Consider the following 22,551-nt stretch of genomic DNA (forward strand, 5'->3'; position numbering starts at 1 on the left):
GAGGTGCAATGAAGATACTACAGGCTAAGATCTAGAAATGTGGCAAATTCTTAGACAATATTGAAAGGTGAGCAAGTCTTATACTACATACAGCATCACAGCCCCAGTTTTATTCCTTCACTTTCAGGTAACACTTTACTCACAACTTCATTCATTCATTCAAAAGTTGTTTGGTGATTTGTACACCCATGTTCATAGCAGCATTATTAAAAATAACCAAGAAGTAGAAGCAACCCAAGTGTCCACTGACAACCAATAAATGGATAAAGAAAACATGGCCTATATATATATACACTGTAATATTATTCAGCATTAAAAAGGAAGAGAATTCTGATACATGTTATAACACGAATAAACCTTTAGGATATTAGGCTAAATAAAATAAACCAGTCACAAAAGGACAAATACTGTATGATTCAACTTATATGAAGTCCCTAAAATAGAAAAATTCATAGAGACAGAAAGTAGGATGGTGGATGCCAAGGGCTGAGGGGCGGGGGGGATGGGGAACGCAAGTTGTTGTTTGATGGGTATGGCATTTTAGTTTTGCAAAATGAAAAGGGTTCTAGAGATTGCACAACGATATGAATATACTTAACAATACTACACTGTGTACTTAAAAATGGTTAAGAGAGTAAATTTTATGTTATGTGTATTTTACCACAATTAAAAAAAAAAATCATTTGTTGACTATCTACTACAGGCCAGGCACTGTTATCAGGGACACAAGGTAAGCAAAAACAGATGCAGTGTCTGCCTCCTGGCACTTAAGGCTGATGGGAGATATCAATCAATCACCAGAATAAATGTAAAACTGCAACTATGAGAAATACCATCAAAGAAACCTGACCAGGTCTAGAAGGGCAGGAAAGGCTTCACAGAGGAAACAGCATTTGAGTCTGACAGCTACAGTGAGTAAGGTAAACTAGATAGGGGGACAGAGGCTATGAGCAGAGCATCTGCAGTGAGAGAAGCCTGGAGCACACCAACTCCAAGTTTCCAACTGTTGTCACTTGGTGGATGTGAGGCTATTCCCTGAGATGTGAGGTCATTGAAAGAGGACAAGTTGAGAAGGGTAGAATCTGTGATGTCAATTCACTAATCTTAGTTATATGAAAACACTTAGCCCAGTGCTGGCTAAGCTATTAGTGCTCAAGAAATGTTCATTCACTTATTCATTACCCAAACTTCCTATACCACCATATATCCTCACGACTTAATTTCAAGTTCAACTGCAGAGAAAAAAGTTTTTCCTTATACCTTTTCTAAGGTGCTTTTGCTACAGTTGTTTACTAAGAGTCAAACTAATAATGCTGTACACCTAAATGGTTACTTACGTGTACTTCAGAATGCCTTCCAGTTTTGAAGTCCAGATAATAACGCTTTTGTCAGCTGATCCAGAAGCAAAGCGCTTACCTAAAAGTATTTTTAAAAAGAAAATTTTCACATTTAGTTTAAACCAGCATTTCCCAGGGTATTTCTTAGAAAACTGGTTCTTTAAGGTATATAATAAGTGTCTTTACCCAGGTGCAAAGAGAGGAGAAAGAGCCATCCACATGGATACAACAGATGTACAAAGACCCTGAGGCAGGAAAATCCTGGGAAGTGTAAGGGGCTGAGAGGCAGCTGCACGGAACACGAAGGGCAAGGGGTGCGGTGGATAGGGGAGGGAACGCTACGGGCTCCAAGACCACAGTTGAGATCTTGCTCTTTATCCCAAAGAAAGGCTTTAAGCAAGAGTGGCAGATGAGATTTTCATTTTCACGCGACTTGGACTTTATAAAAGAATGTACTGGAGAGAGGCACATATAACAATTACTAATTACATTCTTACATGTTTGTAGTGCTTAAAGTGGAGCAGGGTATCATGGACGCAAACAACAGGGAAACTTCACCTACTCCAGTGAAAGATGATGATTAAGGGGTAAGCACAGGCTAGATTTTGTACACCTACTTAAAAATTTTAGTTAAAAATTTTAGACTTTATTCTTAGGGCAACTGGAAGCTGACCTTGGGCAAGTCACTGTTCTCTGAGCCTCATCTTCTGAAACATAAAAGGATAATCATAATACCTTCTTCAGAGGCTCTTTGTGGGGGTGAACTCAGATACCTTTCACAGTGGCTGAAATAACAGATATTAGGGTGAGCCGTACGCCATTGAGGCAAATACTAAGTAATAGAAGCTGCTTTCATGTGAGATTATTTCTATCACTTCTCTCCCACCCTTGCAAGCAGCAGGTGATGAAGAGTGTGAGCTACAAGCTCAGAGTCTGGGTCGGAATTCCCAGTGATGTCACTTACCAGGTGCAGGACCCAGACCAAGCCACTGAATATTTGTTTCATGTCCTCATTTGAAAAACAAATCCAACAACAGTATTTACTTCACAGTTGTTGTGAAGAGCAAATGAGATAAAAGGGTTTAGGAAAGTGCCTGGATTAGAATCAATACTAAAAATAATTAGCTATTATTATTACTATTATTCCTTCATATTGTCTCGTATTGTTTTCCTTGAACAATAAAAAAGAAAATAGTTCTTACCCACCTTCGGATCATGGTTACTCATTAAATACTTATTAAAACTTAAGAGAGAAATCAGAAACAAGCAGATTGAAAGAGCAAAACCGTCATTCAGGGTATATCCATTTTCAGATCTAAGGGGAAAAGACCAGTTGAAAGGAATCAAAAGACTTCTTAATCACTATATAACTGTCATGAAGAGGCAGCATGATAAACTAGAAAGAACAACGGCTCTGCAGTTGAAAGACCTGGTCAGACCCAGCTCTGCCTGTTACCTGTAATTGCTCCAAGCCTGTTTTCTCATCTGTGAGAGATTCTGAGAATCCCTTTCAGCCTGCTTCAGAGGTCTATTGGGAGGATCAAATGAGATAATGTGTGTGACAGGACTCTGAAAAGTGCTGACAAGTGCCACTGATGGCAGGTCACACTCTAAAGTCCTCAAAGGCCTTAATGTTATTGCAGGCCCAAGATCCCTGAGGCTTATAAACTCCAGAGGTCCCACAGGTCTGCCAACAGTATTACTCTAAACTTGAACTCATACACATAAAAAAACATGACTACCATGGCATAGCACACCTGACTACAAGCCAAGAAATTAGTGCTGTCTGCCACTAACACTTGCTGTATGACCATAGCAAATCACTTAACTTCTCTAGGTCTTTATGTAGGTCTAAAGTGAAGAGATTGGGCTAGATCAGACTAAAGCTGTACGCACAAAATTGTGCGTATATATGAAGTATGTGCATTTTTCTAGAAAGGGGTCTATAGTTTTTATTGGATCCTCGGAGAGGTCCGTCATCCAAAAGAAGTTAGAAGTCTGAAGACCGAATGACCTCCAAGGTTCATTAAAGCTCTGTAATACTCTAATTCTGTGACTTCTCAGCAGTGGTCATAGAATGTGTTATCTTCAATATTATATTCATTTGACATATGAGAATATAGAGACTCAGAGAGATTCAATAACCACCTCAAACTCACCAAGAGTTTAGGCCTGGAACTTGGAGCCATCTCATTCCAAAGACTGTGTCCTCTCTGCTAATCCCATGTTGTGAGAGCATGGATCTATTTTTAACTCTTGATATCAATTTCTTGCACCCATTCTCTAACCACCACCTCTCTTCTTTCTCACACCATCTGGTACCTCAATTCCAACAATCCTTCAACCCCAGCAGAACCTACCACCTCTCCAGTGCGCCTCAACCTCTCCTTACTCAGTTGACAAGTTCAAGGCCAAAGTAAATAATTACTGCTTTGCATACGTCCTCCACTCCCTTACCCCCTTACTTCATTTTTGGAGGTGCTTGCAAATCCACCACTCAGTTAAATCAACTCTCCACCTTCTCCACCCCTGCATCTATGCAGTTCAGAGGCTGGAGAAACAGACAATCAGGCCAACTGATCTCGCTTTCAATTCATGATCATCAGCTTCAAATAGGCCCTTCATGTCACCAGGGATCTCACCCTATCTCCCAGGTCCACTTTACATTGTTTCCTTTCTCCTCAACTCTCTCACACCTCCTTTCCCATCCTCACTCTTAGCTGATGTTGCTTTTTATTTTGCTGACAGAATGGAAGAGAATTTCCACTAGAATCCTACCACCACATGCCCCTATGTGCCAGCACCTGCAGTGACATCCTCTAACCTTCCCACCTTACCCCATCTATGTCCCAGGTCCCAACTCCTCTTGCCCACTTGACAACTCTCTAATGTAATGTTCTGGCAATCCCCCCTCCCCACCCCATTCTCTTACAGCACCAAATTTCCTCAGATTCAACATATCCAAAACTGAACTCCTGATCTCTCACTGTAAGTTTCTCATCTGCAGCCTTCCCCATCTCAGTGGAGGGCAACTCCATCCTTCCAGACTCTCAGGTCAAAAACCCTTGAGTCACCCCCGACCTCTTTCTTCACACCCTGCATCTGACCTATTGGCTCCACCTTCAAACTGTATCTGGAGTCTGACCACTTCTCACTACTTCCTCTGCTCCCAGAGGTCAGAGCCCCCATCACCTGTGTTATAAAACTTGCCTGGATGATGCTTCCTCATTCATCTCACTGCCCCAACCCTCTATCATTGAACGTTGTTTACAACACAACAGCTAGAGGGATCCTTTTAAAATGCAAGTCAGATCAGATCCCTCCTCTGCTCAGAACTATTTAGTGGTTCCCTATTTTCACTGAGAATCAAAGCCAAAGTCCTTACGACAGCCAACACGACCTGGCCACCCCACGCCTGTTACTTTTCTACCCTCACCTCCTACTGCTTTCTCCAATTCCTGCTGCCTCAGCCCCTACAAGGCACTCCCAACTGAGACCTTTGTAATGGCTCCTCCCTTTGAAAGGAATTCTTTTTCCCCAAATGCCTACAGTCAGAATCTCACTGCCTCCCTACCTGCAAGTCTTTGCTCACCTATTCCTGGCTCAGTAAATCTACCCTCACTACCCTATTTAATACTAAATCCGCTGCTCAACCCAATACTCTCAATCCCCTTATTTTGACCTACTTTTTCTTCTTCTCTAACACTTACCGTCTTCCAACACACTGTTTAATTTACTTATTTACTATGTTTAGTGTATATCATCCCTCATACTCACTCTTCTTCCTTCCCTTCTCCCATGGATATAAGCCCCATAAGGGCAGGGACCTTTGTCTGTTTTGTTCTCTGAAGTATCTCAAGCAGCTAGAGCAGTGCCCAGCACATAAATGGCTCTCAATCAATTCCTGTTGAGTTGAACAATTAAAATGATGTCTAAGAAGATAACAGGAGGAAGACAGGGAAGGATCTAGTAGAGGAACATGTACAAAGGACCCATGGGCATGGATAACAGGGTGGGGATTGACTGTGGGAGGGGGGAGTAGGCAGGGTAGGGGGGAGCAACAAGGGAAATATTGGGACAACTGTAATAGAACAACAATTTAAAAAATAAAATAAAATAAAAAAATGAAGTCTAAGAAATTTACCTGTCTTCTGCAAGTTGTACTTTTCCTTACTAAAAAGAACTAAAGTGACCAAGGAGGAAAATGAAAAGTTATGAGGCCATTACAGAGCCTGTAAACCCAGAGCAGCATCTTACCATCCTTTGCATATGCCACGCAGTACACGGTATCTTTGTGTCCCTTTAGGGGCTGAAGTAAGGTGCCATCGGAGGTGTCATAAACCTGGCAAAAAGGGGATAAAAGTACAGATTATCCACATGGCATTCATTATTTAGAATTCCTACAGGTTGCTGTCGCTATTTTTGTTTTTATAACAAAACATTTGTCAATATTCTAAATGTATATCAAGTAAAAACTGTACCAAGAAAACAGGAAGAATGTGACAGTGTTGGTAAACCCAAGAAGTAGAGGTCCTGATTCTATACATTTTATTACCAGGAACATACCATTAATCCTCAATAAAGAAAAGTTTACTTTGTGGAACTTCTCCACAAACTTAACTCACTCTTATGTGAATTTGGATATATTATCAATCAAGCTAGGCCCTCCCAAATAAATCCAGCACATAGAAAGAGTGACCTACAACACAATCAAATTTCAGTGCAACATTATAGAGGGAGTTTCATATTTGCTACCAAGAGTTTGCAAGTCACAGACCTGTACTCTGGGTTTGCAAATCAAAGGCAGTATCATAAAATTCAGCTCTAATGTGAATTTAGGATATTTTACAGCTGTGTAACACCTATAAATATGAAGAAATTTTAAAAATGCATCTGAGAAATCAAGGCAAACACCTCCAAAAATGATTAGTGTTGGAAAAAATAAACTATGAAAAAAAATAACTAAAAGGATTTGGACTGTTTATCCTGGGGAAAAGAAGTCTGCAGAACAATTCACCATGACTTTAAAATTATGTAGTTACCATAAAAAAATGGAGATCAGTCAGTCTGCATATCTAGAGACAACAGAGCAAGAGGAAGTCAACTTACGCAGAAGGAAGGAGACATCATACAAAGGTTTTCAGGTCAAACATAAAGAGTTCTCTGAAAATTACTTTTATACACTTGGATAGGTTCCAGAGGGAGCATATACTCTTTGAAAATATGAAAAATAGCACAACATCCATATGGAGCTGTTTAGATAGGCCAGTGCCTAAAAGTTGGGGTCAGGCTATCTGGCTTCTCATTGAGAGAGCCCCTTCAATCCTGTTGCTTGAATTTTTCAAGGGGACAAAATGTGAACTGACACTAGCCCAGTTTCAAAGGCATTTTGATTAATTGTTTTCAACCTTTCATGGGTGTCTCAAAGTAAAAAACGGAAAGATTAATGACTCCAAAGGAGGTATTGTTCACAGGTTCCTATCTGATAGACAGTTTACTTACCTGTTTTAAATAGCCCATTTCCTTCCCTATTAAAAAGTAATGACTGGTTTTTCCGCCCTTGCCTTTTTTATCTCAAAAAAAAGGGAGGGGGGGTCAAATTTCAGAGTGCTTACAAGAAGGAAAGGAAAAAAAGCACTTAAAAAGGAAACTCAGACAAAATCCTACCAGTAATCTGTTTCCTGCAGCCAAAATCAGTTGGGTTCCATCAGGCTTAAAAGCGAGGTCATATATACTAAACAGGAGACAAGACAAAAGGACAATTAGGAACCAAAATGATGAGGTCTGTTAATGGCCAGGAAAGCAAACTTTATTTCCATTATGAAACACTACTTGTGGATAAGGGGAAAAAATAATGGCTAAGAATTGTCTTTGGTTGCAAATTCCATTCAACCACCACACTTTGGCAGCCCATTCAATCACAGCCACTGGGCAGCCAGCTCCATGTCCCAGTTTCCACTTGTCCAGAAACCAGACATTAGATATGATTCAAAGGGTTCACAGTTGAGGGCACTAATTCTAATAATACCATAAAGGCTAGACAACCTGAGAGAATGTGTGAGAGCTAGTAAATCTACACGTCTCTGAAAAATTGGTCCTTTATTAAAATATCATAACTATTTCCAATAAATCAAATATTTATTGAATGTCTCTGAGGCACTAGGCACTAAGAGATACAAGATGCATAAATCATACTCCCTCCCTGTCTTCAAAGAAATTATCATCCAGGAAGGTGTGACTCAGAAACATTCACAAAGAACTACCATATGTCATCAATTCTGAAGCATACATTTTCACATTTTAACATCTCTGAGGTTTGGATGTGTCTTATAATTGATAATGTGTCAGTTTAACTAGCAGCACTTTTTGCTTTCTTAGTGGTATGTAAAATAATGGTATTTTATAATCAATGACCTCTTAGATGAAATGCAGAATAATACTGTGATAAAGGCTATAGGAGAAATAAACCCACAATTAATATTTGACAAAGAAGGCAAGAACATACCATGGGGTAAAGACAGTCTATTTAATAAATAGTGTTGGGAAAATTGGACAGATAACATGCAAAAAAAAAAAAAAAAAAAAAGAAAGAAAGACAGACACTAGACCAACTTCTTACACCATACACAAGAATAAATTCAAAATGGATTAAAGACTGTATAGGTCATAGCACCCTGAAGGTGCCTGATCTTGTCTGAACCAAAATGGATTAAAGACTTAAAAGACTCAAAACCATAAAAATCCTAAATGAAAACACAGGCAGTAAAATCTTGGACATTTCTCATACGCAGTATTTTTTCTGATATATCACCTAGGGCAAAGGAAACAAAAGAAAAATAGGACTACATCAAACTAAAAAGTTTTTGCACAGCAAAGGAAACCATCAACAACATGAAAGACAACCCACTGAATGGGAGAACATATTCTCCAATGACACATCTGATAAGGGGTTAATATCCAAAATATGTAAAGAACTTACATAAAGCTAAGTAACTTGCCCAAAAATAAACTGCTACTGATTGGAGGCAGAGCTAGAATTCATATCCAAGCAGTCTGGCTCCAAAGCCCATGCTCTAACCATTAAGCTTTCTGGCCTTCAGCCTTCATTATCATTATTATTAGCATATTCCATAGCTGACAAAATAATTAGCACCAGTTTCCAAGCTTTAGCAACAGAAAAAAAGGTAGGGGGGTATATTTTCACCTACTCAACACATTTACATGTAGAATTCACAAAGCTTTAATATAGGCTCTATTGACCTCAGAAACTTCTTAAAGGAAAGAATAATTCTTCACATATCTGCCACAGTTAAGAGTTGTTAAAGAGTATAAACTTACATTATCTCACTTGGTGATATGATAACATAGTGCAATAGGCAGGCCAGGCACTATTGGCCCATTTTTATCAATGAGGAAACTAAAGAACAAAGGCAAGTCATGTGCCTGTTGCACAGCTGGCTGAGGGAGAAGCTGGAACAAGGGTGATTGTTACACCCTTTCCAGCTGGGCATCACTCTTGAGAGAAGCAAACACAGACCCTGAGTTCTTCAGCTTCCTCACTGTTATGTGGAAACAGACTGGGCCTTCCTGTTTCTCAGGCTTTCTTTCTCTGTGTCTGGGGAAAATGTACTTGGCCCATTTCACAGTGAAGAGAAGCAGGGCGGTACACTGAAAAGTAGAGGGAAGCAGGGCGGTACACTGAAAAGTAGAGGGAAGCAGGGCGGTACACTGAAAAGTAGAGGGGCGCTGGGCCCAGAGGAGCTGACCTGTCTGGGCTTTTGTCCTCACCTATAAAACAAGGAGAGCTGTGCATAAGCCAGCCTTGCGCAAAGCACCTGCCATCTGTGGGATGTATGATGAGACATTAGATTTTGGAGGGGATCTGTACCTCTCTTTATAGTAAACATAGGATATGTGGCTCCCTTTCTGTTCTGTACATATCTGAGCTCATCGAAGTGATTCCTGTGTGGCCTGTTTTTCATAAGATCATTTTGGGTTGAATTATCAGAAAAGCATTTCTGAGTGTCAAATCATTTGGGTCAACCCTTCAACTATCTTCCCTCAGATGTGAAAATTCATTTTCTCTGAATTTCTTTAAATTTGCCTTCCTAAAGTATAACACACATGTCTGATTTACCCCAACCTAAATTCTAACTGTACTTAGAATCTGTACAATCCAATTTAGCTCTGAATTATATAATCTTCTATATTTTACACTGTTTCAGATACTATCTCATGTCCTTTGCATTATAATATCCAATTTGAGGGGAATGACCCTGTTTTAGACATTTGTGGACCCACATGCATGGCCTATCCTAGATACAAAATGATTAGATACATAATAGATACATAGTTGACAAACTGACAATATTTTACCTTGAACACCTTGGACTCTAATTACATCATGAGATCACAGAAACTCAGAACTGGAAAAAATCCTAGATCTTGTCATGTAGTCTAACTCCCCCTCCAGGGCAGGAATTCCCTATAGATGGCCATCCAGCCTCTGCTTGAACACTTCCAGGGCCGAGCAGCTCACCCATCTATAGGCAGTCTATTATACTTAGGATGTCCCTCTCTCCCACCCTGCCACCTCTTATGAAAAAGATACACCATCAGATTCTATTGCAGAAAGACAGAGGGTGAGTCCTACAAACTGTCCTCTGCTGATCCTGTGCCTACCCATTATAAACTAAAGTCCCAAGGAGACTCTCTAAATCCTGTACAATCTGCCCCAGCCCCACTTACTTGCTTTGGTATCTTAGGCAAATTATGTCATCTTGTTAAGTCTCAGTTTTTTCATCTGTAAATGGGGTAACAATTCTGACCTCACAAGTTGTTGTGTAGATTAAACAAGGTAATGCTTGTAAACACAGTCTGGCTTACAGCAAGTATTCAGTAAATATTAGCTGGTGTGAATTAACTCCAGTAAATATAGGGTTACAGAAGATGCTGGTCTGACTGGAATAAGATGGGCTAGCCAAATAAGGCATCATAGCAGAGATGAACCTGGAGCAGTGCTTTTAAGGGAGAAAATGAAGGAGTTCAGAGTAGAATTACATGGCACTTGGGAAGGGCCTTTGGATAGGAAAATGGAGTTTAGAGTTAATCTAAAAAGCATAGACTTGCCCTGGCTGGTGTGACTCAGTGGACTGAGCATCATCCTGTGAACTGAAAGCTCACAGGTTTGATTCCCAGTCACAGCACATGCCTGGGTTGCAGGCCAGGTTGGGGGCATGCAAGAGGTAACCAATTGATGTTTCTCTCACACGGCGATGTTTCTCTCTCTTTCTCCCTCCCTTCTCCTCTTTCTGGAAATAAATAAATAAAATCTTTAAAAAAAATACAAATAAAAAGCATAAATTTAAACATTAGCAAGGTGGGAGAGGAGTAAGCAGAAGCTACACTAACCTCCTCCCAGAACCAATCTCGAATTACAACTAAATTGTAGAGAAATTATCCAGAATAACCAACTGAACACTAGCTGGAGGGAAATCTTATAACCATGGACAGACAGAAGAAAACACTTTACCACAACATGACTGGTGAAGAGTGTGGAGGAGGCATGAAAGGGCTGGCTAGACTCCCAAGGGCAGTAGCTGAAGTTCCAGAGGGGTATTTCAGAGGCTGGGGTGTTCCGCCTGAGAAGCGTGGGATCTAAGCCCCAAGCTGGGCTTCCCAGCCTACAGCACCAAAGTTGGAAAGAAACCCAGATAACATCCAGTTGTGAAAAGCAGCAGGGTCTCTGTCTACCAGGGAGAGATGGCTAGAGATGCAGAGAGCCTCTTAAAAAGCCAACGCACAAAATTTCATTTGCAGCCACTCACCCTGGGCTCTGGCAAAGGGAGGGCAGAGTGGACTAGAGATGCTTGAGGAAAGTTAGAGGCTGGTGGCTCTGGGGAGAGAACTGAAGGATCGACAACCCAGATCCCTGTGCTGAGCCATTCCCCATACTGCAGAAGCCATCTTTCTCAGGCAATGTACTCCTCTCCAAGTGGCATCAGCCTGAGGAAAAGCAATAGCCCTGCCTGCAAGAATTACTCTGCCCCACCCTGTGGTGCTTAAGCTGGACTGCTGATTACAGCTTGATTAGATTAACAGCTGATCTTGCCGGCTGATCGGTTTAATATCTAAGGAGGAAAATACAAAGCAGTAGCCAAAATGGGAAGACAAAGAACAGACCCCAAATGAAAGAACAAGAGAACCCTCCAGAAGAACTAGATGATATAGAGGCAAGCAATTTATCAGATAGAGAGTATGATGATTATAAGGACACTCAATAGCATGAAAAAAACATAGAAACTATAAAAAAGGACTGGTCAGAAGTAAAGAATGCAATATCTGAGATATATAATACACTGGAAGGAATAAATAGTAGGTTAGATGAAGTGGAGGATCAAATCAGTGTTTTGGAAGACAAAGTACAAAAAAACACCCAGGCAGGGTAGCAAAAAGAAACAAGAATTTAAGAAAATGAAGAGAGCTTAAGAAACATTTTGGACAACATGAAACGTAACAACATCCACATCATGGGAATATCAGAAGGAGAAGAGAGTGAGTAAGGGATCAAGAACCTATTTGAAGAAATAATGACCAAAAGCTTCCCTAATCTGGTGAAGGAAAAAGTCACACAAGTCCTGGAAGCTCAAAGAGTCCCAAACAAGTTGGACCCAAAGAAGCCTACACCAAGACATGTCTTAATTAAAATGACAATGTAATGGGTGTGGAACAAGGTTCAGAGCAGGGTATAGGCTGAGAAGCCCCGAACCGCCCTCCCACCTCCGCCCCACCCCCCACACAACAAGCCTAGCTTGGGGGCTGGGAAGAGAGGCAACACAGTGATTAAGAGTTACTTGCATATAAATAACAGCTGGCTACTATTATAAAATGCTGATTGTAGGACATTACAGGAGGTGGATCACCCTGTCTCTAGAGGCAAGGAGGCATTTCATCCTGCCTCACCAGGCCACACCTCTTGGACTGATAAGGTAGTAGGGGGAAAGCTTTACCACTTTACCATTGCCGCGCCTGTGCCAAAAAGCAAGGAACTTGCTCGAGATGCAAGAAATCCTGTGAGATGTGGAAGACTTGGCGTGAGTATTTAAACTTGGCACACGTAACAATTCACTCTCTTGAATGCAGTTCTGGATTAAGAGCTGGAGAACACGGAGACACCGCTGGCAGTGCTGGAAGTTGTGGGAGCCTAACCAAGCACGGATTACTGGGAGAAGCCAGACTGCTGAACAGGAACCTGCCTAGCTAAGCTGCAGACTTCTATTTTTTTTCCCCCTTGAGAGACAGTACCTCTGACTGGCCAGGTTTGGCAAGGAGAGGCAGGACTATGTGTTTTTATGGGTGTTTGAGGGATTTGGGGATCTAAAAACAGAATTCTGCCATCATTCTAAATATCTGTAACTTTTAATAAGTACTTCTTTTCCTTTTCAAACAACTCTGGCATTGGGAGTTACGTTTTCAGCAACACGCAATAAAATCCCAAATCTGTTCAAGAACAGCCTCATAGCCTGATGTTCTGTTACAACAAGGCATAAAGACAAGGAGAGATTCCTAAAAGCCTCAAGAGGAAAGCAGGTAATTACCTATAAGGGAGCACCAATTAGACTGGCATCTGATTACTCAACAGAAACATTTGAGGCCAGAGGGAGTGGAATGAAATACTCAAGGTGATGAAAAGCAAGGACCCACAACCAAGGCTACTTTACCCAGTGAGGCTATCATTTAAACTTGAAGGAGAAATAGGAGCTTTCCAGACAATAAAGAATTTTGTCAACAAATGTTAAAGGGAGAAGGAGGAGGAAGGGGGGGGGAGGGGAGAGGGAAGAGGAAAAGAAGAGATGAAGAAGAAGAAAAAGAGAAAAAAAAACAGAGGAAAACAATCTAACAAAATGGCACTACATATGTATCTATCAATAATCACCTTAAGTGTAAATGGCTTAAGTGTTCTGACCAAAAGACATAGGGAGGCTGAATGGACAAGAAAACAAGACCTATATATATGCTGTTTCCAAGAGATCCATCTCAGATCAAAAGATACACCCAGACTAAAAGTAAACAGTTGGAAAAGCTATTTCATGCAAATGGAAAAGAAAGCTCAGGTAGCAGTACTTACATCCGACAAAACAGATTTTAAAACTAAGGCTATGGTAAGAGACAAAGAAGGACACTACCTAATGATAAAGGAAACAATCCAACAAGAGGATATAATCCTAGTAAACATTTATGCACTCAAAATAGGAGCACCTAAATATGTAAAGCAAATATTGATGGATATAAAAGGAGAGATCAACAGAAATACAATCAGAGTTGGGGATTTTAACACCCCATTGGCTTCAATGGATAGATCTTCCAGTCAGAAAATCAACAAGGAGACAAATGGCCTTAAACGACACACTAATGAATGGATTTAACTGATATCTTCAGAGCATTTCACCACAAAGGAGCAGAATATATATACTTTTCAAGTGCACATGGAATGTTTTCTAGGCTAGACCATATGTTAGGACACAAAACAAGTCTCAAAAAATTTAAGAAGACTGAAATCACATCGAGCATCTTCTCTGACCACAATGCTATGAAACTAAAAATCAATCACAAGAAGAACACTGAAAACTATGCAAAGACATGGAAGCTAAATAACGTGTTATTAAACAATGAAGGGGTCAACAACAAGATCAAGGAAGAAATTAAAAAATACCTTGAAACAGATGAAAATGAGGACACAACAATCCAAAATCTGTGGGATAGTGGGAAAGCAATTCTAAGAAGTAAATTAATAGCATTACAAAAAAACTAGAAAAGCCCTGGCTGGTGTGTGGCTCAGTGGACTGAGTGCTAGCCTGTGAACCAAAGGATCGCCAGTTTGATTCCCTATCAGGACACATGCCCAGGTTGTGGGCCAGGCCCCAAGCTGGGGGCATGAGAGAGGCAATGGACTGATGTCTCCCTTACACATCTATGTTTCTCTCCCTCTCATTCTCCCTTCCCCTCTCTCTGAAAAATAAGTAAATAAGCACCTAAAAAAACAACAGCAAGAAAAAGCTCAAATAAACAATCTAACTTTACACTTAAAGGAACTTGAAAATAACAACAAAGCCCCAAGTGAGTAGAATGAAGGAAATAATAAAGATCAGAGGAGAAATAAATGAAATAAAGTCCATAAAAGTGACACAAAAGATCAATGAATCCAAGAGCTGGTTCTTTGAAAAGATAAACAAGCCTTGACAGGTGCAGTTCACTTGGTTAAGCCTCAGCCTGCAAAGCGAAGGGTTGCGGGTTCGATTCTTGGTCAGGGCACAAGCCTGGGTTGTGGACCAGTCCCCAGCTGGGGCGAGTGCAAGAGGCAACCAAACAGTGTTTTCTCTCACATCAGTTTCTCTCTCTCTCTCTCTCTTTCTCCTTCCCTTCCCCCTTCTCCAAAAATAAATATATAAAATCTTAAAAAAAAAAAAAAAAAGGGAAAAGATAAACAAGATTGACAAACCCTTAATCAGACTCATTAAGAAAAAAGAGAAAGGATCCAAATAAATAAAATCAGAAATGAGAGAGGAGCAATAATTGAAACCAAAGAAATACAAAAGATTGTAAGAAAATATTATGAACAATTATATGACAGCAAATTGAACAACCTGGATGAAATGGATGAATTCCTAAAAACATACAGCCTTCCAAAAATAAATCAGGAAAATGAGAGAATCTGAATAGACAGATTACACCTAATGAAATTTAAGGAATAATCAAAAAACTCCCACAACTGCCCTGGACCAGAGGGCTTCATACCTAAATTTTAGCAAAGAACTAACACCTCTCTTTCTCAAACTATTTCATAAAATTCAAGAGTAGGGAAGGCTCCCAAACTCATTCTACAAGGCCAGCATTATCCTAATTCCAAAACCAGTTAAAGACACTACAAAGAAAGACAATTAGAGGCCAATGTCACTGATGAACATAGATGCTAAAATCCTCAACAAAATATTAGCAAACCAAATACAGCAATGCATCTAAAAGATCATACACCATGATCAAGTGGGATTTATTCCAGGAATGCAAGGTTGGTACAACATTCCCAAATCAATAAATGTGATTTATCACATAAATGAAATGGAGGATAAAAACCACATGATCATATCAACAGATGCAGAAAAAGCTTTTGATAAAATCCGGCACCCGTTTATGATAAAAACTCTCAAAGTGGGAACAGAGGGAGGATATCTAAACATAATAAAGGCCATATATGACAAACCCAGTTGCCAGCATTATACTCAACAGGCAAAAACTACAAGCACTCACCTTAAGATCAGGAACAAGACAGGGATAAATGTCTGCTTTTACCTCTCTTATTCAACATAGTACTGGAATCCTAGCCACAGCAGTCAGACAAGAAGAAAAAATAAAAGGCATCCAAGTTGTAAAGGAAGAAGTAAAACTGTCTGTATTTGCAGATGACATGATACTGTATATATAAAGAACCCCAAAGATTCCACCAAGAAACTAGTAGAACTAATTAATGAATTCAGCAAAGTAGCAGGATACAAAGTTAATCTCCAGAAGTCAGTTGCATTTTTCTGTCAATAATGAACTAACAAAAAGGAAAATTAAAAAAACAATCCCATTCACAATTGCTTCAACAAGAATAAACCTAACCAAGGATGTAAAAGACCTGTACATTGAAAATTATAAGACACTCAAGAAAGAAACTGAAGAAGATACAAATAAACAGAAGCATATACTATGTTCATGGATAGGAAGAATTAACATCATTAAAACGTCCATACTACCCAAAGCAATCTATAGATTCCATGTAATTCCTATAAAGATTCCAATGATGTATTTCACAGAGTTAGAACAAATATTTCAAAAATTGATATGGTACCACAAAAGGTCCTCATAGCAGCAGCAATTCTGAGAAAGAAGAATAAAGTTGGAGGAATCACACTACCTAATATCAAACTATATTACAAGGTCTTAGTAATCAAAACAGCCTGATACTGGCATAAGAACAGACACATGGGTCAAAGTAACAGAATAGAGAGCCCAGAAATACACACACACCTTTATGGTCAATTAATATTTGACAGAGGAAGTAAGCACATACAATGGGTTAAAGATAGTTTATTCAATAAATGGTGTTGGGACCGTTGGAAAGGTATGTGCATAAAAGTGAAACTAGACCATCTTCTTATACTACACACAAGAATACATTCAAAATGGATCAAAGACTTAAATGTTAGACCCAAAACCATAAAAAACCTTAGAAGAAAACACAGGGAGTACAAATTCTTGGATTTTTTGGAAATTTTTTATTGGATATATCTCCCCAGTCAAGGGAAAAAAAGAAAAAATAAAAACATGGGACTACATCAAACTAAAAAGTTTTTGCACTGCAAAGGAAAACATCAACAAAATAAAAAGGCTACCCACAGAATGGGAGAACATATTTGCTGATACCTCTGATAGGGGTTAATATCCAAAATTTATAAAGAACTTCAAAACTCAACAACAAAAAAACAGACTTCCGGCAAAGATGGAGGCGTAGGTAGATGTACTTTGCCTCCTTGTACAACCAAAAGAAGGACAACAACAAATTTAAAAACAAAAAATGACCAGAACTGCCAGAAAATCGAACTGTATGGAAGTCCGACAACCAAGGAGTTAAAGAAGAAACATTCATCCAGACAGGTAGGAGGGGTAGAAACCGGCAGCTGGGGCAGAGAGGACGCGTGGCAAGGCAGCGGTTGGCAGTCTCAGCAGTCCCACTTTCGCATGCAGATCAACTGAGAGGAACAGCTGGGAAGCAAGACAGACCACGTAATCCAGGGTTCCAGTGCAGGAAAAGAAAACCTCAAAACCTCTGGAGGTAAAAACCTGTGGGGTTTGCAGTGACAGGAGAAACTCCCAGCCTCACAGAAGAGTCCACTGGAGAGACCCACGGGGTCCTAGAACATACACAAACCCACCCACCTGGGAATCAGCACCCGAAAGGCCCAATTTGCTTGTGGGCGGCGGGGGACGTGACTGAAAGCCAGCTGAGGGCCGAGCTAGCATCATCGTTCCTTCTGGGACCCCTCTACCACATACAGTGTCAAAACGCAGCAACCTGGATTACCCCGCCCTGGAAAATACCTAAGGCTCTACCCCTCCCAACATAGCAGGCACACTAGACAAAGAAATGTGGCCCAAATGAAAGAACAGCTCAAAGCTCCAAAATCAGAACTAAGCAGTGAACAGATAGCCAACCTAGCAGATGCACAGTTAAAAACACCGGTAATCTGGATGCTCACTGCATTCGTTGAATATAGTCACATTATAGAGGAAAAAGTGAAGGCTACGCAAAGTGTAATAAAGAAAAATATACAGGGAACCAACAGTAAAAGGAAGGAAACTGGGACTCAGATCAATGATTTGGAGCAGAAGGAAGAGAGAAGCATTCAACCAGAGCAGAATGAAGAAACAAGAATTCAAAAAAATGAGGAGAGGCTTAGCAACCTCTGGGACAACTTTGAACGATCCAATTCCGAATCATAGGGGTGCCAGAAGGAGAAGAAGAGCAAGAAATCGAAAACTTATTCGACAAAATAATGAAGGAGAAGTTCCCAAATCTGGCCAAGGAAATAGACTTCAGGAGACCCAGAAAGCTCAGAGAGTTCCACAGAAGTTGGACCCAAGGAAGCACTCACCAAGGCACATCATAATTAAGTTACCCAAGAGTAAAGGTAAGAGAGAATCTTAAAAGCAGCAAGAGAAAAGGAGACAGTTGCCTACAAAGGAGTTCCCATAAGACTATCAGCTGATTTCTGCAAAGAAACCTCACAGGCAAGAAGGGGCTGGCAAGAAGTTTTCAAAGTCATGAAAGGAAGGACCTACATCCAACATTACTCTCTCCAGCAAAGCTATCATTTAGAATGGAAGGGCAGATAAAGTGCTGCTCGGAGAACGTCAGGTTAAAGGAGTTCATCATCACCAAGCCCTTATTATAGGAAATGTTAAAGGGACTTATCTAAGAGAAAGAAGATCAAAAACTATGAACAGTAAAACAGAGGGGTGGGGTGGAGGCAGAATGGGGGAAAAGGTACAGGGAATACACATCATAAATAGGAGGTACAGAATAGGCAGGGGGAGGTTAGGAATAGTATAGGGAATGGAGAAGCCAAAGAACTTATATGTACAACCCCATGGACACGAACTAAGTAAGGAGGGGGTGGAATGCTGGGGTGTGGGGCGGTACAGGGTGGAAGGGAATAAAGGGGAGAAAAAACATGGGACAACTCTAATAGCATAATCAATAACATATATTGAGACAGGCTCAATAAAATAAATATTATTAAAAAACAAAACCAAACAACCCAATTAAAAAATAGGCAGAGGATCGGAATGGACCCTTCCAAAGAGGACATACAGATGGTCAATAGACATATGAAAATATTCCCAATGTCACTAATCATCGGAGAGTGCAAATGTAAACCACAGTGAGATATCATCTCACACCTGTTAGAATGGCTACCATCAAAAAGTCAACAAACAACAAATATTGGTGAGGATGTGGAGAAAGAGGAACCCTTTTGCACTATTGGTGGGAATGCAGAGTGGTGCAGCCAGTGGGGGAAGCAGTGTGGAGATACCTCAAAAAATTAAAAATGGATCTGCCTTTTGACTGAGCAATTCCATTTCTCGGAATGCATCCGAAGGAACCCTAAACACTAATTTGAGAGACTGTATGTGCCCTTACGTTCATTGCAGCACTATTTACAATAGCAAGATTCAGAAGCAGCCCAAATGCTCATCAGTAGATAACTGGAGAAAAAAGCTGAGGGACATTTACACAATGGAATTCTACTCGGCCGTAAAAAAGAAGAAAATTTTACCCTTTGCAACAACAGTATGGATGAATCTGGAGAGTACTATGCTAAGTAAAATAAGCCAGTCAGAGGAAGACAAATATCATATGATTTCACTCATATGTGGAATCTCATGAACAAACTGAACTAACAAAGCAAAACAGAGACAGGCTCATAGATGGAGAGCAGACCAAGAGCTAGTGTGGGCAGAGGTGGGGTGGGTTAGGAGTGGAGGGATTAAGCAAAAAGGAAAAAGGATTCATGGACAAGGACAACGGTGTGGTGACTGCTAGGGGGAGGGGAGTAAAATGGGGCTAAATGGTAATGGAAAAAATACAATAAAGATTAAATTTGCAAAAAAGAAAAAATAAACATTAGCAATTTTGAGTGTGTAGTAAGTAGGAATAAGTACACAATTTGATGTGGAAAGCGACTGGGAGTCACTGCAGGTTTATGAGAAGTGAGTAACAGATAACAATAACAGGATTCAAAATAGGTAATTCCTGCTGATATGTAAAGGTTAGACTAAGCAAAAGATCAGAGAGGAGACAGCAGCTAGTTTAGTTGTGAAAAACTTATCTTTGACATCTGGATTTTTTGTATTCTACTATCTATCTCTTACAGTTTTTTTTTTGTTTGTTTAGTTTTGTCTGATTTTGTGCTATCAGCTGGCATATGTAGCTGCCATCAGGATTGCTGGTCTATAGAACCCCAACAGCCCATACTCTAATAGGTTGTTTCAAACTTGTAATGCCCAAAAACCAAGTAACCAATCTTCATTCATAACTAATTTACTCACTTATACATTCATTATTATACCTATCCATCTATCCACCAAATAGTCACAACAACCACTGACTTATTTGAGGCTCTGGAATAATTCGGAAATGAAAAAAACAGATCTGTGCGTTTTAAGGGTTTTATAAGCTTCTGGGATGAACAGAATTGCAAATAACTCTTAAACTAGATGAACAATTCTTAACTTTTTTCATCTCATGGCACACCAAAGTAGTTACTAAAATTCTGCAGCAGACCAAAAATATATTTTTTGCTGATCTGACCAAAAAAATAGGTATAATTTTGGATCATTCACATGGGACACCTATTGTTGTGTTGGCTATTGTCATTTTTTAATTTGACAATCTAGGATGCCAAGGTAAGAAATGTCCAACCTGTAAGAATTTTTATGAGTTTATTTGAGCCAAACTGATGACAACTGCTGGGATGCAAAACCTCAAAATATCGAGAAAATGCTCCAGAGAATGGCAGTGTACCACCTTATTTTGTACATCAGAATCAGAAGAGAAGACGTAAGGGATTGGTGCTATATTAGGGAGGGAGAAAGCAAAGCAAAGGTGGTGGGGGACTTCTGGGGTTGGATTAAAAAGTAAAATGATAAACACATTCTTCTTTCACATAGGTGGGTACAGGATAGTTAACAATCAACAATTAACATGATAACAATAACAATGAAGGGAATTCTCAGTCTCTGCTGTAGTGTAGTGGTTGTGCCCCACGGGTTTGGAAGAAAGGAAAGTTACCTGGCTTTCCAAAGGTATGTTATTATAGATATAAAAAGATAATAGGCAGGCTCAATTAAGGTAAAGATTGACTTCTTATCAAAGAAAATTCTAGACTGGGGCAATGGCTGCCAGCCCTGACCTGCTTTTAGTTAATAAGTTTTAATTTCAGACCATCCTTTGTGGTTACTTTAGGTCTCTGAGTTTGTAAGGCCTTCACACAGGCCTCCCTCTGGACTTGTCAGGTTTATTTTGTGACCCCTGTTTTGTCCACAAAGGGAAAAGAGGTCAGTGCCCCTGACTAAGCAGGTATTGCATGTTTTAAAAATTCTGTGGCACACCAGTGTGCCTGCTGTAGCACACTGGTTGAAAATCACTGCACTAGGCAGATTCTAAGTACCATGAGAGAGAGGAAATGAACAAAATTCTATGCCAGGGGTTGAAAACTGGGAGAAAATCAGGCTGTATTTGGCCAGCAAATGTTTTGTTTGGCCCACGTTTGTTTGTTTGCCTTAAGTTTAGATTCCAACATTTAAAAATTAGGACATTTCACATAAAAACCCAGATTCTTTGTGTCTGGTGAAAACAGGAAGATCTTAGCACACTAGGCCAATTCCTGCAGGGTGGTAATTGGCAGGTTCTGAGCAGCAGCTGCCCCTTTTGAGCAGAGCTCTCCAGTTTGCCACACTCTTTGCCACTCCTATTAACACCCTGACATCAAAGCCAAATGTTCAGTTGCCAGTTATCATCAGCTTGTGGGTACTTTTATAATAGGGTTAAGAGAAAAGTAAAACAGAATTTCTTAAAACTCAAATCTCTATTAAAAATAGAATAGGCTATGTGTTTCAAGAAAAGTGGGTTGTAGAATAGAAGAATACTCCTAGGGAATCCAACAGAAAGCTCCTTGTGTTTAAGTTGCACATAAAAACCTCCCATTTATGTTGCTTGCCTGGCTTCGCAGGCATTTGAGCTTACAGCTTCTGTAACACACACAAAAAAGCATTAGCTTTGGAATGAGGAAGACCTGAGCTCGAAAGCTGGCTCCAGCACTTACTCACTGTGTGACCTTGACAACTTATTTACCCTCTCTGTGCTTTAGTTTCCTCATATATAAAATAGAGGTGATTACCTACCTCAGAGGGTTGTTGTCAGGTGACAATGAGATAAAAGATACAATATTCTTAGCCAGTGCCTGGCATATGATAAATGTTAGCTATTACTAGTGCAGAATACAAAAGAGAGAGCAACCATCTCCAAAGGGTGCCTTTACAGGATGTTTAGGGTTTCAATGTGAGATTAAGAAAGGAGACATGCTTTTTTCACACAGAAAGGTCTAAGACAAGACAGAGGGATTGGCAAATATCCTGTGTCAGTGGCCAAAACAGAGGCTTCTGGGTGGAGCTGAAAAGATCATCTATGCAAAAATCTTAAAAGTCAGGCTGAGGAGAGTTATCCAATAATTCAGTATTTCTCAAAATGTATCACTATGTGATGGATTTAGTCGATAAAAATGGAATAGGACATTAAACAATACCGAATCAAGACGTGAGAATGTCATTTTCTTTCAATTGCCTTTCAAACCTTCTACAATAATTAAGCATAGGAGGGCGTCTTGGTTTGATGTTATTCATCTCAAGCACCCCTCTGACCATACTTGCTAAACCTCCAGTTCTAGAGACAGCAGACCTCAGGCTTACAGGCTCCATAGCAACATTATCTAGCTACCATTTACTAACAGTTTTGTTCCCACTTGCTGTAAGTGAATTTTGATTTTTAAATATGGAGCGATAAAGTTTCCTTGTAAAATCGTAAAATATAAAATCATATAGGCGAAAATAAATGAGA

The 22,551-nt window shown here is 39.9% G+C and overlaps 1 protein-coding gene across 1 annotated transcript in view; it reads right to left on the reverse strand.

Moving 5' to 3' along the window:
- IFT122 (intraflagellar transport 122) overlaps positions 1 to 22,551 on the reverse strand; it is a 76,152-nt gene that overhangs the window by 53,073 nt on the left and 528 nt on the right. Inside the window, exons 2-4 of the mRNA XM_054595683.1 lie at positions 7,005 to 7,071; positions 5,595 to 5,679; positions 1,338 to 1,416 (exon numbers count right to left, since the gene is read on the reverse strand). Of these exons, the coding sequence (XP_054451658.1) occupies positions 1,338 to 1,416; positions 5,595 to 5,679; positions 7,005 to 7,071 (231 nt within the window). The remainder of the gene's footprint in view (positions 1 to 1,337; positions 1,417 to 5,594; positions 5,680 to 7,004; positions 7,072 to 22,551) is intronic.

Source organism: Pteronotus mesoamericanus, unplaced genomic scaffold (genome assembly GCF_021234165.1).
Source record: "Pteronotus mesoamericanus isolate MK-2021 breed Mesoamerican mustached bat unplaced genomic scaffold, CSHL_Meso_final scaffold_54, whole genome shotgun sequence".
Classification (NCBI taxonomy): domain Eukaryota; kingdom Metazoa; phylum Chordata; class Mammalia; order Chiroptera; family Mormoopidae; genus Pteronotus; species Pteronotus mesoamericanus.